The sequence below is a fragment of the Calypte anna genome, chromosome Z (genome assembly GCF_003957555.1).
Source record: "Calypte anna isolate BGI_N300 chromosome Z, bCalAnn1_v1.p, whole genome shotgun sequence".
Lineage (NCBI taxonomy): Eukaryota > Metazoa > Chordata > Aves > Apodiformes > Trochilidae > Calypte > Calypte anna.
Genome location: NC_044274.1, coordinates 31,833,546 through 31,851,149, shown reverse-complemented (window position 1 = coordinate 31,851,149; position 17,604 = coordinate 31,833,546). Strand labels below are relative to the sequence as shown.

At 35.5% G+C, this 17,604-nt stretch overlaps 1 protein-coding gene across 1 annotated transcript in view; it reads right to left on the bottom strand.

The window, feature by feature from the left end:
* The window catches only part of LOC103539490 (contactin-associated protein-like 4), a 204,947-nt gene extending 188,572 nt beyond the window's left edge, over positions 1-16,375 (bottom strand). Inside the window, exon 1 of the mRNA XM_008506002.2 lies at positions 16,285-16,375. Within this exon, the coding sequence (XP_008504224.2) occupies positions 16,285-16,369 (85 nt within the window). The 5' untranslated portion in view covers positions 16,370-16,375. The remainder of the gene's footprint in view (positions 1-16,284) is intronic.
* Between the last annotated feature and the right edge of the window lie 1,229 nt (positions 16,376-17,604).

Sequence of the window (17,604 nt, the reverse complement as noted above, 5' to 3'; positions counted from 1 at the left end):
GAACTATGGAGGCCTCATCCTTGGAAAGTGTTCAAGGCCAGGTTGGATGGGGCTTTGAGTTACTTTGTCTATAGGGATGTGTCCTAGCCCATGCAGAGGGGCTGGAACTAAATGGTCCATTCCAACACAAACCATTCTATGATACTTACGTGAGTATAACAGAACTCTAATCAGATTGCCTGTCTGAAACAGTAAAAAACACAGGTAATACACCAAATGAGTTTCCACTTATTTCTGAAGCATAATATTGCAAAATCAAAATGAGATCTATCAAAAAGAGACAGAAAAATAAGAAAGGAACAATATATGTATTATACTCCACTCATGTTATATTAGAGCTGAATACTGTATAAATATAATATTCCAAGTTTAAATACCAGTTTTAAAAAAAAATTAAAGCAAATTAATAAGGCCTTTGAGGTATGATATAATTTTCATTTTACTTGCTGAGTAAATCTTGCAGTCTTATAGCTTTTATTTAATATAAAAATATAGGAGTTTGGAAGAAGTTCACCTTTAGAGCTGAGATCAAACCAAGTAACTTTTTTAGCTAAATTACCACGCTTATTATCCATATGACAATCTTTTTATCAGAATGAAAATTTTTATGACCTTTAGCATTTTGTTTACTAAACCTATAAGAAGATCATTGTAGGCTGGAAATAAAATAATTTTTTTGCAAACACTGAAACCTCAAAGGGACAGTAAACACCACCAGTATGGACACCTTTTTTAAAAAAGAAAGATGCATTATCTGATAGAATTCATTCACTGTTGTCTTAGCCCTTGCTTCTGGAGGCAGTTTTCATCCTTTTCAGTAAGACTAGTCATTTCATGCTGATGGAGAAGAAAACCCTTTCTGGATATTGCTATTTATCAGAGCTTCCTTACATTTCCATGCATAGTTGCTGCCCACTGAAGTGGTGGATTCTCCGTCCCTGGAGATATTTAAAAAGAGACTGGATGTGGCACTCAGTGCCATAGTCTAGCAACTGCAATGGTGGTTCAAGGGTTGGACTCGATGATCTCTGAGGTCCCTTCCAACCCAGCCAATTCTATGATTCTATGATATATCCCGGCAAAAGCAAAATGTTTGTGCCTCTCTGTATGCCTTATCTTTAAAAAATGTGATTCACCTTTAAAGAAAACAAATGGAACCACCTCCTAACATAGCACGGTGCCAAGAAAACCACTACATTTCATTATTGCTTAATGACTTTCTGAAAATGAAATATGAAAATAAAGCTCATCTTGTCATCCCAGTAAATGCTCCTGCCCTAATTAGTAATATATTTTCTATTTATTTTCTCCCCAAGACAGCATATAACTTTAATATCATATCATATATTTCTTGCTATAGTATGCATAACTTACACTGATGTCAAGAAGCATGTGGGGTGGTGAGGGATGCAGCTACATTTTCAGGTTTTGACTAACTAAAGTACTTTCGGACATGAACATTGCAGATGACACTTAATTGTGCAGGAGTGTTATCTGCTCAAGAGTAGGATCTACAGAGGGACCTAGACAGGCTCGATGAATGAGCTAAGGTGAACTACATGAAAGTCATCGAGGCCAAATTCAGGTCCTGGGCTTGGATTACAACAACCCCAGGCAACATTACAGACTTGGGGAAGAGTTGCTGGAGAAATGCCTGGCAGAAAAAGATTTTGGGTGCTGGCTGACAGCCAGCTGAACATGACCCAGCAGTGTACCCAGGCAGCCAAGAAGGCAGACAGCACCCTTGCTTGTATCAGCAACAGTGTGATCAGCAGGACTAGGAACATGACTGTTGCCCTGTGCTCAGAACTGGTGAGACAGTACCTCAAGAGCTACATTCAGTTTTGGGCCCTTCACTACAAAAAAGACATGGAGTTGCTGGAGAGAGTTCAGAGGAGAGCAATGAAGTTGGTGAAGAGTCTGGATCATAAGTCTTACGAGCTGAGAGAACTGGGGTTTTTTATACTGAAGAAGAGTATGCTGAGGGGAGACCTTACTGCTCTCTACAACTATGGGAAAGGATGTTGTAGTGAGGTGGGGGTCAGACTCTTCTCCCATGTAACCAGTGATAGGATAAAAGGAAATAGACACAAGTTGTTCCAGGAAAAAAAAAATTACTGAAATAGCTTTCATCCATTGAAATGGGATACCCAAGAAAGTTGTGGATTAATTGTCCCTGGAAGTGATCAAAAAATGTGTGGACTTCAGGACATGGTGTAATGGGCATGGGGCTGCATTTACTGATTTGATAATTTTAGAGATCTTTTCCAACACTAATGATTCTGTGATTCTATGAGGTTTTGAAATTAGTGGACTCCTGAAATTTTACCATATGACAAAAAAACACTTATACAATGTCACTTGCTGTTCCTGTACATATGGCTGAACTGCATTCTACATAACCCAACTTCACAAGAGACTCTGTATGGCAGCAAAGACATTCCAAATCGAGAGACAAAAGAACCGTAAAGCTACCTGTGCCACATTGCACTTGCACAATATCCCAGAATTTTTTTCTAAAGCATAAAAGTAGGCCTGATGTGAGTTCTACAGAAAGGAATTATCATGCTTTCTTTGAAAGGTCATAGTCAATGGGAAAACCTTTGAGAAAAGACACAGTCCAAAGTTCATAACTCTATATAACCTGCATATGTTTCTATTGTAATTACTCCAAAAATATAATGAAACCAGAAGGAATATACAGAATGTTGATACTCTTCTTAAAAGCAGAAACACTGTATGTGTTTTGAAGCACATTACCACCAATACATATAAAAAACCTTCAACACTTGGCTGTTGAAATAGCTTTGCTATCTTCTCTAGCTATCTACAGCAGGGATGCAGAGGCAGCATGTACTCTGCCTTGCTTGGAAATTCTCAGAGAAGCCAATCAGTTAGAATTCTCTCAATCTGGACTGCTGCTGGACACTGCAAGTGGAATCCACCAATTTAATAAAGAGAACACCCATTGCCATTACATATCTTAATAATTCCTTTCCTTTCTGTCACAATAATTTATCTCATTCTTTATGTATAAATCAGTGTTTTCACACAAACACGAAAAAACAAAAAAACAAAAAACAACCCCCCCAAAAAAAACTAATACCAATGAGAGACAGGAGGCAAAAGAAGCATTAAAGAGAAGATTTCTGTCAGTCCGAAATGCATGGCTTCTTACAGATAAGACCTCAACAAAGGAGGCTGTTAATAAAACATATTAAAAAAAAGAAACAAAAAACAACTCAAAAAAAATGTTTTGCAGGATGTTCTTCTCTTAATGTGTATCAAAATTAACTCTGAAATGTACTCAGAAGAGCAACAATTGATCTTTTCCTTATCATCCATAGGCAGGTTCTACATCTGCAATTAAACTACTTATGTCCTGTATTAAATTCATGTATGCAATTACCCAATTACCCATCAGTATGAAAATCATACGAAAACTCAGCATGAAATACAGGTAAAAGAACTCCTGCAGTGTGAAGAACAACACATGCTAAACATTTTTATTAGAATACATTTTAAAATCATAATTGATTAAAAAAAAAATACACACACCACTACCTGTATACAAAAAATTTTTTTATATCTATATTTGCAAGTGCACAGTTATAAATACGATCTTGCAAGACTAAAAATTTCATTGATATTATGCATAAAAAACGTAAAGTTTAACTTGTGAGCACTGAATGATCCCTCAAACTTTGAACACTATTGGCAGATGTTACCTAACATGACAATCAATCCTCAAATAAAAAATAGCCAAGATACACAAGCACTATGAGACTCAAAACAGGGGGAAAACCAGGCAATATATTTAAAACGTCTTGTTGTTTTACTAGTGCTGACAGTAGCAAGGAGTCTGATAAAGTCCTTCCTTCGACAAATAAGAGTGAAGTCCAGAACGAGTCTCACACTTAAAATCCCTGAAATCTGTATGCAGATTGTTCATGCCTTCACTAAGATAACTCATTTCATATTTTTATGGTTCCACAAATGCAAAGATTAGATCTTTAAAAATCCTTGAAAAGCTTTCATTTTGATCAATTCTTTTAATACTAGAGTTTCACAGGTGTAAAACAACAACTGTGTAAACTAGGAACACTGTTCATGTCAAGAGAGTTAACATGCACAAACAAACCCATTTGCTAGCACAGAAGATAATGTATTTCAGGTAAGCTATCAGCAGTACACATTTTAAGTGGCTATCAGGCTCTTCCCTTTTTTATGATCTGTTGCATCAAATATTCAAGTACATGCAAGACCTCCAAGCAGGAAGGATCTATCTCGAATTTCTCATATCACTACAAAAATGCCACATTTCAGACCTTCAAAAATCTGGGCAAGGCATTATTTTTAGTTTTATACTTCCTTTGGAAAACAGCAGACTAAGCTATGGACATCAGTGCTTTGCCGATGTTTGGATTCTGTATCTTGAACTGCAGAATTTATAGGTCATTCTGATGGAAATTCCATTTTAACATGAGCCATCAAGTCAGACTTTTAATTTTAATTTTTAAATAACTGAAAAGCTACACAAGTAGTGGTTCTAGTTTGATAATACCAGGATAAAAATTTGGTGTGGACATACTGACTGTAGATCACATGGGACTGCACCAGCAGCAGCCAGCCTGTTGATGTGGCAGTCACAATGTGGGAGGAACATTTCTTTTTTCTGGGGAAGAACATCATGCATCAAGATGGGTCACCTTCTCCCAGCTTACTGAGCAGAGCCATCTTGTCTGCTCCAAGTTTTTTTATGGCCTGTCACCAGAACCCTGAACTTGAAGCACCCTCATCTGAGTTCAACTGATAACCTTTCCAGTTGGGTTGTAATTACCATCTCAAGAGCATGAATTCCATATTTATCTATTTGTATATATATCTATATAATTTGATGTTACTATTTATTATCTCCTTAAGCCTATTGTAGAGGGTTTTTCCCAACCTGAAAGTCCCTGTCCCTTATTACCCATTATCTTCCCCTGGGAGAGTGATGGGGTATAATAGAGACTACCTGTCACCTGGTTATTGGCTATAACTGTGACAGTAGCAAAGGGTAAATTCAAATTGTAACTGCTCAGCAGTGGTAAATTTGTAACTGAGAAATGATCTCGGATGGAAAATGAGAAAGCTAAACTGCAGTAGGAGTTAAGCAGGATGGGTTCAAGAATGCTGGTGGCAGAACTACTCCCTATTGTCTTGTAGCCATCATGGAATAAGCAAACCCTCAAAGGCCACCTTTGCGCAACTAAGATAGACCCAGGGGTTGAACACAAATTGGGCTGAGGTATGCCATGCAATTGCTCACAAGCTTGCTGCATGGGCAAGGGTATGTAAGACATCTCTTTCTACTTCATCTTTGCAGACTCCTTTTAGAACCACTTGTTGCAGTAGGATTCTGCTCAGTGCACGGTTCATTATCTGCTTGTTTGCTTGGTTGGTTTGTTTTGGGTTTTTAATGATTTTTTGTTTAGTTGTTTTTTGTGGGGGTTTGTTTAGTTTTTTTGATTGTTTGATTGGGATGGTTTTTTTAAGTATTTACACACAAATGCGTCTTCAATTTTCCTGCCTTGAGGGCTACAATAAAAATTCCCCAACATACTTTAACCAGCAGAAAAAAAACACTATTTTTAAGAAAGTTTTGTTTTCTTCTGAGTCTTCCAGAAAACATGAAATCTCTGTTCAGGGTGAAAGAATAACGCAATTCTTCCTTAATTAAAAAGTTTATGCTCTAAAAGGATCATGATATTGTTTTTCAAATACTTTTAGGCAGACATTAAAAGACACCATAAAACAGTATGCTATTACCTTATAGGGTAGCACACTAAGCACCACTCATTCCCATTTGCCATCTATTTGCCTTGCCATGTTATATTTCATGAGATCACAGTTTAAAAAAACATTCACTGTTCCACAGCATTCTGTTCTGGAAAAGGATTTTCACAAATCTGATTTACAGTTTGAAACTGCAAGTGTGGTTTTAACATGTTTTTAGCAGTGTGACTTAAAAGTCAGAGGAACTCCTTCAGCACCATTTTCTCCTATGCATATCTCTCTACTAGAAAGTGGCAGGATACGAATGTAAGAATTGCAGAAACATTTAAAAATCTTTACTATTCCGGGTCTTCCATGTGTTACATTATTTTGTAAGACGTTTATCCAACTTGAATGACTGAGAAAACAAAACATCCAATTTGTGTCCCAAATGTAATTCTACATTAATCAAATACACAAAACTAATATAAATAATGAAATATATATTCAATCAGAAAATCATAACACCTCTGCTTCTACCAAACAATGTGTGACAGATTAATTTCTCATTAAGAAAAATCTGATTGTAAGTGGTTAAAGCATCCAGCAAAATAAAAGTAGCTGTGAAACCTGTAAGAGCAAACAAGTAAGTGTGAAGATCATATGCAGCACTTCCTAAGTAAGCCATTGTGATCCGCCATATTGTGGGTTTACCAATACTAGTTCACTGGTAGATTTTTGAATCATGACTTTCAATCTACAGTGTTCAGTTATACACAAATATGTACTGAAACTTGACATAATTTGATTGCACTCAATATATTTTCAGCACCTGTGATAGTGTCTAAGAAATGTATCTACTAAGACATTAGAAAATATATTAGAAACCTCAAAACAGAAGCTGCCTGCTTCAGTACTCTCCTCACACATACATTGCTAGAGATGAGAGTTATATCAGAGGATTTTTTGTGAGAATTTCTCAACCCATCCTTACCTAGCAAATTTACAGACAGTACAATGCATTACCACCTTCCCAAGTAATAAAATATTGTCAAATTTCTAAGTAGTCACTGCAGAGACTGAAGAAGAAGGAAAGCAATCTTTGCCATGGTAGATTTTTTTACCCTCCTAAAAACTTGACAAAAGATGATTGAAAAAAAGCCCACTTGCTTTCTACTGCAGTATCCTAAGGTAACATATAACTGGGAATCCATCCCTTACCCATTACTAAAAATTTGAGGCAGTCTGACTGGACACTTGCGACTCTGGGCTACAGCAAGCTAGCACACAGATGTAGACATTTTGCCCATCAATCATTTTTTCCTCAGTCTCTGTTGCTTAAATTCTTTGTTATCCTGTCCAAGCAGAATGAATTAGGATACAGTAAAGCACAGCTATGGAGCATAAGAATGATCTATGAGATAGTGACAGTTCACAAAAGTCAAAACAAGTATACAGTCCAGCCTTCACAGAGGAAAAAGAAGTCATCATGATCCAAAACACATTTAGCATAGATGAGTACATGGCAAAAAAAGTGATTTGCTATAAAAAGAAACTTACAAGTTTCCTAAAATATCTTAAAGGCTTCTTCATGAGAGTGCAGAAGTTTAACTTGCCACCATTGCCTAGGACATCTGAAAGTGTTACACTCATTTATTGCTATACACACTGTAAGTTTCCCCCCAACAAAAAGAAGGCTATTGATCAAATCCAAACAAATATTTGCTAGATGTTCCATACACCACTGAATCCCTTCTGTATTTTGTTTGACTTACTTACTGAAATCAGAATATTTTTGTAGCACTATGCTAAGGAAAACCATGTCATAGTCCTTTTCTTGTGCTAGGCTCATCACTGTCATCTACACCTTCCAAAAGTACATTAGGAAATGAGACCACAAGTCATAATGGCTCTGTTTCTCCAACTGGATAGAGTTAATCTTGATGGCTTGAAAAAAAATGTTACCATTGGCACAGAAAAACACATCAGCAGTTTTTTACTCCAGGCATATAAATTACCTAGCCACAGGAACTAGCTCCAATTCTAAAAGTCTTTTTGTCTTCATATTTATTTTTTGTCATGTGATACAAATTAATAATTATCTGTTACAAAGTCCTGTATCTGAGTCAAAAAGATGAGGCAAAATGAAAAGATCGGCACAGAGAAAGGAAATAAATATCCCAGTTATATTCAAACTATGCAGCATATTACTGTTGAATGAATATTCAGCTAATTCTTTCCAAAGCTTTTATTCAAGTTTTATTTAGGCAACACTCCTATTGATTTCCCTAGGAGCTTTTCTTGAATAAGGATATTGAGACACAGTGCAGTTTTCCATCGATTTTAAAAAAAAAGTTACTAAGACTGCACTTCTTAAAAAAAAAAAAAAAAAAAAAAAAAGACTGGTGTCACCCTGATTACAAAACTATTGGAAACAAGACTACTGCATAATAGACACGTATTCTGTCATTGACTGTGAAAAGGAGTTACAGTGAGAGTCAGTGTGCTGTGCTGAAGCCCAAGTGTGCTTCCTGTACTGTGTAACAGCCAGTCTGCAACCTTGATTAGATGCTGGATAGTAGAAAGTGTAAAGTACTCATACTTTTATCTGTTTTATGACTGTGTTATGAGAAGAAATGCTTTAGTATTCTGCTGATTTTTCACTATATCCTCTCTTGATATGCAGAACAACCCCAAAACATGTTTTGACAAGACTGGTGTTAAAATGGAGCTTTAGTCATGTTTCCTCAAGGAGGTGAAAAGATCAGGCTTTCTCAGGTGGGTAGAACAGACAATTCCATCTTATTTAGGTCAATAAGATCTCAGTTTAGCAGAACATTGTATATGACCAAAATGCCTGTGTATATCATTGCTTTGTAAGTGAAAAGTGCTTTCACTGGTAGGACATGTCCAGCTCCTCACTTGGTTCCTGTATTTTGTCTAGCACTATCAATAGTAGCAGCTCAACCCTCGGAAAATAAAAGAGAACCCACTTAACGAAGCACAAACACAGAATCTGAGAGTGCCAGCACCAAACACCAATGCATTGGATATAGCCAGCAGTTGCTGTACAAGGCAGCCAGTATGGCTTTTATATTTTTTCCTAACACTGATTTAGAGAAGGATCTTTTGATGGAACTTGAACACATTAAAGTTTTGATGTCTACAAAGCCTACAGATGACTGAGATATGTAGCCTCACATAATCAGTGATCAGACAAACAGCACTTCTACATAGCAAGTTTCCTTATACTAGACAATTAACTTCTCATGTCATTTTTCCTTCCACGTCCTGCATAAATTCTTCCTATAAGAAACATTTTTTTTCTCTCATATGACTAGAAAGGGATTTAGGTTAATCAGAAGCAAACTTTCAGATTTCAGAATTTTAGACAAATAAATACCAATTTTCCTGTTTCTGCAGAAGACTTTACAGTTCATTATGTATTTCAAAAGTAAGATATATTGGCTAATAACTGAACCAGTCAAAGTTCAGAAAAAAATCTCCCTTCTGCAGTCATTTATGGTTATTTCTACTTCATTATGTTTTTCAGCTTCAAATCAGTGTTATCTCATTAATACTGCATAGCAATAAACATCACATGACCTCTATCATAATTCAGATCATGAAGAAAAAAAATTTTCTCCTTTTCTCAACACTTCCAGGTAACTACAGAATATCCATGTTGGGCATATCTAGTCTAACATAACTGAGGACACAGCAAAATGCTGCAAGTGAATTAACCAAAATGATTCAGACTCCCTGTATGCAGCCCAGCCTGCCTACAACATTGCTTTTATAGTGTATGTTAACCTCTGAAGGTCTTTCTCAGTCTGTCTTGTTCAAAATTTCTGCTGTAGACCTTCTCTAGTAATAACTTATTCCATGTGCTCTCCTAGCGACGTTGATTATTAACTTGGAAGTAAAATGAGTAATAATATTTTTCATACCGTGTTAAACCACATACTTTCTGAAATGTCATTTTTTGCAGGTTTAGAATTTTCTTTAAAGGTATAATTTCACAAGGACTTAAGTGGGACAACCAGATACAACTGGGGACTTTTGGTGAAATTTTTTAAAAAGAATTTATAAAAAATATTTAAAGAATCATGGTTTTAAGAGCAATTAGGTTTAGAAACCTAAACAACATTCTATTTAGATTTAAAGTGGACAGACAAAAAAACCAAAACCAACCAACCAAAAAAAAAAACCAAAAAAACCAAAAAAACAAAACCACCTGTAAAAGACCAAGATCTTCAGCTGAATAAAGAGTAAGTAAGTAATAAGAATAAATTCAAATATTCCAACATGCTGTTTCTAATTTATTTTTCCCTCCATATCACATATGTAAATATGTTAATTGCTGAAATATTGCTATAGAAACTAATGGGCACTCTAACAGCAAGAAACAAGCAATACCTTACTCCTGAGCACAACCAAATGATGAGATCCACTTAATAAAAATAATAATTAGACCTGCTGCTGGATAGGTATCCTAACCATATTTTTTTTACATCCTTTGGGATTTAAAGCATTAGAATTAGGTTTTTTCACTAGTCTATTGGGTGAGTATGGTATTAAATAATAATTCTGCAGTTAGTAATTTTAATCTGCTTAAAATGTTATAAGTTTCCAGGATTTCAATCACATTTCAAATTAGTGCACTAAAAATACTTATTAAGTAGAATATAAATGGTAGAATTTTTATCATGTAGTCCACACTACATTTTACTTACTAGAAATAGCATAGCTATTCCTAATAAACACTGAAAAATATTTTCTGAAAAGCAAAATAACAGGACTAAGATTCTTTCTCATTTTACAAATTAACCTCAATACTGTCATAGGCTTTAGCTGATTCAAAGAGACCTATAGAGTACTCCCTTGACAAACAGCAGCCTGTACTGCTATGCTTGCAGATGCATAAACCACAAACTAAGAGCATATAGGTAAGTCTGACTACATTCACAAGCATAAACCACAGTAGAGTACAGATTTCTGTTAACTGCAATTGGTTGACTCTAGACTTAAAGCCATGTCACCTTTTACCAAAAAATAAAGCAAACCCATTTTCATATACTAAATAGGTTTGATACACAACATACTCTATCTCCTATACAATTATGACATTTTCAAGCTTAGAGACAGATTTTGTCATGACATTTTTCATGACATGCTAATACACTTTGAAACACATATATTTCTTTCTCAGTTTTAATATAGAAGTCATGCACAGACCAACGGCCAAAATTGCAAGTAACAAAAATATTTTATATTCCAGAATTACCAAATAAATCACAACATCTAACTGTAGTCATATTTAACAGTGCAAAATCACAAGCAAATTTACAGAAACTGCTGAACTCATTGTTATCACTGTTTCAGTTTTCCTTCTCTCTGAAGGAGAAGCTGAGAGGGAATGGTAATTTTCAACTTTTTAAATTCATAAATCTTTTAAACAATGTTTACAGACAGAAATATCTAAGTTTAGCACTTGATATTTCCTGATCATTCTTAACAAGTCTGTTGTGCTCTACAAGGGAGATGCCTTTGAATTAGTGGTGGACCCCAGAGCCCTCACCTCTGTTATCACCTTGTTAGTTGGGAGGAACTAACAAGGAATAAGTGTATAAAAAATGTACTGAGATGCAGATCTAACATTTTCAAAAAACAGAAGCCTAATCCTATGGATACTCCACAGTAAGCTCTCAAACTTGAAAGTAGCACAAAAGCATAGGGTCATTTTGCGCAAGAAGCAAATACATATTTAAGCAATGTAATGTTCCTCAAGCATTCAAATGCTCTTTGATTTATTTATTGAGGATAGGGCCAGTAGTGATGGGAAGGGATGGGGAGAAATTTGACCCATTTTTCCTACCTAAGCTTGTTAGAAGCTGTGAAATAATGAATGCTGAGGTTCATACATAAGAAGATTCAATTGCATAATACTCACAAATGTATCATAGAAAAATATTAATTACGACAAACTTGTTTTCTGCTGCAGTGTAGAAACAGTTTCACAGAAGAAATACTGAACTTGATCACTGTACCTTGTACACAATGACGAAAGTACACAGGATTTTGTGAGACAGGTGCCTGGATACACCTTAGTTAAAGGTTATCTTCCTTGTACAAGTAGGTGTACACTTACATCCACTTACTATTTAAGAAAGAATACTGAGCTGTAAAGAACTTAGTGATTACTCTGGAAGTCTTGACTGCTTCTTAACTGCTACTTAACTGAACCATAGTAGATCCTAACATATAATGCGAATTTTACTACCAGCATTGACAACATGGTTTACATACAATCCGCTGCATTTTCTTTTCATGACTGACTCTATTCCACTTCAAAAATGTTGTTACTTGTCTGTGACTGTTCATCAGTCATAACCAAATCTGTTCCATCCATTCTGACTAAGCCCAGGGACAAATATGTTCATGGAAATTTGAAAGAACAGATCAATGGGATGCAAATTGGTGATTAGACTCAGTGTAATCAACCCAAGGCCTTTCTGTGAGTTCCTGACCTTGAAAGTCTGAAATAAATTTTGACAGATTTTTCCATTGGTATTGGTTTGGATTTGATCTTTTTACAAGCTTTTGATGTTACTGTACTGAAAACATGAAAAACATACTAGAGATGTCTGTTATGTTTTATTCATGTCAATAATTGCCCAGAGACAGCTTGATCTCTGATGGGGTCTCCATGGCTATCTAAGAGTAGAGATGGATGAAAATTATAAGAAGATAAATATTAATGAGACTAAAAGAAAATTAAAGAAATTTCTACTTTTTTCTCTACTACAGTTCATATTGACCACAAACTAGCAATAAAATAAGTTTTAATTTAATAATTTTGTAATAAGCAGCTTTTTTTTTACTTTTTTCTATTGTTCTATCTTTTTCTAGTTCTATAAAGTTGCCAGTCTACAGAACTGTTTGGTACCAAAGCTTAAAATGACAATGAAATTATTTTCTAAATTAAGATACAGTATTTTCTTTGTTGCAAGAAATCTTTTCCCTGGGGATATTACTTGTACAATGACTTGCATCTGATAATATAATCAAGGTATGTCATCAGTCCATCCTCTATTTAAGAACTTCAGCATCATTAACAGACATTGTCAGGCAGGATAATGATGTAGGACTACAGTTGCATTATCAAGAGTATATGATATTTAACAACAATAATATTTTCTGTGTTTATGGAAACAGTGAACATAACAGTACAAATAGAAAAATCTGAACTGATAAAAGGTTCTGTATAACTTGAGCATTTTAACAAAAAGAAGTAGGTAGGAAGCGGCAAGAAATTACATAGAAAGTTCTTAATTTGCTCTTTTCATTTCTGTTCACTGTCAAAACCAACCTTAGTAATTTCTAGCCACAGTTCATGTATAATTGATGTATATTGTGGGTTTGACAATGTTTTATGCAACACTTCAGTTTTATAGTTGTGGGTTTTTTTGTTTTGTTTTGTTTTAAATACTGCACCTATTAGAGTACCAGTTTCTGGCAGCTTCTCAAGGGCTGATACAGCACTTTACTGATTTACAGCTGTAGAGGCAGTTCTCTATAAAATAAAAATGTTTCCAATGTTTCCTAGCTCCAGTAAAAACCAGCAAAAACTCAGCCTACAGGAGTACTTGCTTTAATCCTTCATTTAAAACACACACTTTACCTTACACAATTAGATTCTAACAGCTGCATGATTCAAACTTGTCTCAGCTGCTTTGGATGTGCAGTTCTTTAGGAGGGAAAAAACACAGGAAATCACTACTAAAGACCTTTTAAAATATTTGAGTTTCAATCAGCAATTGTTGGAAGTGTCAGCATTATTTGCCAGGGGGGAAAAAAAGCAACTACCAAAGAAGCTAAAGAAACTACAAACAAACAAACAAAAAAACCTAAAAAACAAGCCCCAGAAATAAAATTTCATGGTCTAGATGATAGGTTCTGTCACCTTCACATAACCTAAGAACTGAAAAATAATTTTATTCAAAAAAGGAATATGTCAATTAATTTAAAACAGTAATAATTCTTAACACAATAATTTTTGATGTGAGAAATTTTCTGTATACAGCTGACTTAATAAAATTCGCACGGACACTTAAAGGAGAATTGTATAAAGATCTTTACTTTGGTCTTTTCCTTATTAAGAAAAGGTGATCTGAAGGACTAAGAAAAATGTAGGTATGTAGTTTTTGATCTTAAAGAAAGAATCAGAAAAATAAAAGAAGAAGAATAGATGCATTTCAATGAAGAACTAATAAAAATCCTATTTTCTTTGACTGAAAACTGAACTTCTGTTGTTATTGTGAATGTATTTGAATACATTAATGTAAACAGAAGAGCCACCTAATGAAAAGGATTCCAACTCCTGGTGAACATCTCAAGGAGTAAAGTAAGTTCAACTGAGTAGATTATGGCTGCTAGATATATCTACTGTAATCAGTAGATAATAATCAGTAAATATTAAAACTTTTTTCTCCATAGGTCATTTTATGAAATCTAACCTTCTAATCAAATTAATACCTTGATGAAAACTGTCACTTCTAAAAGAAACTAACTCTCCCACAGAAATGCTCACTTTCAAAATAATGCATGTAAATAAAGGGATTTAAAGTTTTTTTCCAGGTTAAATATTGAAAAGGAGTAAGATCCATAAAATCAACCAGTTCCCTTCATCTATTAGCACTTGCAGCTTCCTAATTTAAATAATTTCATTCACTCTTCCTATAATCAGTTTCCTTACACGTAGCACAGGGAAAGTTCTTACTTTTTCAACTCAGATGAGTGTTTTGGCATAGGACTTACAACTTATTAATAAATAAAACCACTATAAATACACATTGTGTGAAAACTCTGTTGATTCAAGTCACTCATTTGATACTATAATTGAGCTTGGCTTAGTAACTATTTGAGAAAGCCAGTAGCAAATGCATTTCATGCCTGATTTGTTTCCTCCTTCGTAATTCTGTATTGGAAAGAAGCTTGAGCCTTTTCCTCAAACCTTGCTTCTTCAACTCTAAGACTGACCTCTAGTGCTTTACTGTTTTTCTCTGTGATACAAGTTTTTTGCAGTGATTTTAGTATGCCTTCCTGTAAGCAACTTATTTAGTTTTGTGCACAGTGCCAAATGCTATTAATGAGCAATTCATTTATCGTGGTCTTGTGAAAATGGATGTATTCATAAACTGTACAATGCAGGATGATGAAGAGAATTAAAGCTGTGGCTGGATTGCAGCACGGTGTTTAACAAGAGGAACTTAGTGTTCATGTTTAGGGCTACACTATGCACTTGAGTATCAAATGAGATATCATTACTGAATGACAACATAAGATCATTTTGGAGCCGCAAAGTGAACGTCAGTCTCATGAAATCATGTTTAGCTTGCAAGCCATCCATATGCAAAACCCTAGGCTACAGAAATACAGAGCACTTAAAACTTCGCTGCCATTGCTCAGATGTTTGCAGGGAGTTGTCCCCTGCCACTGGCCTGTAAGGTTATTCCTGAACATTCCTCCTTTCTTTGTCACGCACTTTCTACCCAGAGAGGTATTTCTCTTGCCCTTCCCATTCTTGTGGTGCACGACCAGTGCCTTAACAGGAAGGGGAGGAAATATGCTCATCTCAGGTTATGAACATCTAGTATTTAGGCTACTGTTCAGTGATATGTAGACAAGATGAAATCTTTCAGCTTGCTCAGACTGAATCAAATGAAACAAGAATATCTTAGAACTACTACTGGATGACAAAATCCTTGAAAATCAGTTTCTGCATAAGTTGTTTTTTCTTTTCAATTTAGAGATAATCTAATTATACACGGAAAAACAGGGATTTTCAGATATGTATCACATTTGCCTCCTAGAGGGCAGATTTTCTTTAAAACTGTAATCACAATCTTTTTTTTTCCTTTACCATCCTACGGACTAACTATAAATTACTCATTTTTTAAAAAACTTTTTGCTCAAGCTGGTATTACTCTTTAGGTATGCATGAACAGTAACCCCTAAGCAATCAATGCAGAATCTTGCTATCCACATTTACCTTGTTGTATTTGTAACGCTCCTGAACTGCACAGTAACATCCATCTGTTATTTTAGTGCCAGCTTAATACAGAAGGTTCAGATACCAGCATTCAGAATAATAAATTGCTAAAAAACTAGCCTATACAGTACACACTAGAAATTTGCTAGTTATTTACAAAGCACAATTACACGGAAAATGCTGCACTTAAGAACTGAAAAGAAAAATGAAAATGGAGATGAACATGTATCCCTTAATAAAATCCTGCTTTCAGATACTCTTGGACTTCATGCTTTATAAGGAATATCCTGTCCAGAGATTCATGACAAAAATCTATAGAAGGATTTTTCATTTTCAGCTCAGCAACTTGCTGTCATTGTTTCAAAGCAGTAAACATTGGTCTCAGAAATAATATTTATTGTAAATTCAAATAAAATATCCCAGAAGTTTTCAAAACACTTAGGATATATTTTAAAATTATATGCAATACTTACATTTATTCTCTGCTATTGCCTTGTGCCAGTTATGAGCAGCTAGAAGAAATAGCAGCTTCAGGAAGATTTCAGTGACAGAATCCATGTTCACATTCACTGAGGCACCCGAAAGAAGCAGAGTATCAGGAAACAGCTGCTCTGTACTTCAGTCCTGCTCCTGCTTCCTCTCCCTCACCGCCTCTCTCTGCCTCTTCTCGCAGTGCTTCCCAGGAACCAGATAGATAACTCAGTCAAATGCACTCCTCATCCGCTCACAGATGCACACACACCTCCAAATCTGCTTTTCCCTCTCACAGCAATCCCCGAAGCGCAGCAGCGAGAATCTCTTCTCCAGTTTCACCGAATCACTGAGGGCTGAGCTGCCAGGCTCCCCGGCACCGCTCTCTGACGGTCGCCCCCAGCTCGCCGCGCGTCCTGGACACCCCTTGTGGTGACGGATAGAAAATGTGGGCGCTGGTGAAAGCCAGACAATAAGACAGAGCAGCCAGCACACTAGCACTGAGTGAGACACAGAAGCCTAAGTGTTTGCCGTGGCCAGCTTTGTCATTATCTGCCATCAGCTGTGTAGGCTGCCGCTCCTTGGGGGTTTTCTGTTTGTTTGTGGGTTTTTGGTTTTGCTTGTATGTTTTTGTTGTTGTTTTTGTTTGGGTTTTGTGCTTTTTTCTTTTTTTGTTTTATTCCTTGGTTGCTTTTTTTTTTTTTTTTTTTTTTTTTTTTGGTTTGGTTTGGTTTGGTTTGGTTTGGTTTGTTTGTTTGTTTGTTTTTCAGCGCGGTAATTCCGTATACTTTCAGCTGCAAAAGCATCTGCAAAGTTCTGCACTTTAGAGGTAACATATTTTGCCTGTAGTAGGGAACCTAAGCTTATAAGTAAAAAGAGTGGTCTACCTTTACTTCTGGAGTGATTTAAGGATGGTGTGATTTAAGGATGGAGTGATTTGCTGCCTCTCAGAAAAATGTTCCATGAATGAGCAGGGTTTATTGCTATTAATATTGACAGTAAAGGATTGTATTCTCACCCCCTAAAATTAAATTTAGAATACAAACATATATTTATGTCAGGATTTGCCAAAAAACTCTATCCCTCAAATATCCACATACACCACATTTTGCTCTCTGCACTTTTGCAACAAGGAAACTATCTTTATGCTGTAGAATCATAGAATATGCCAACTTGGATATATATGACTGTCCCTATGTCTGTACTTTCCAGAATACACTGGAAAGTAACTTCATTTGAGAAAGACTTTCTGAGAAATTTTATATCATTATATTTAAACTAAGCCTAAATACAGGCTATGGAATTGAAAATTACCATGTGCC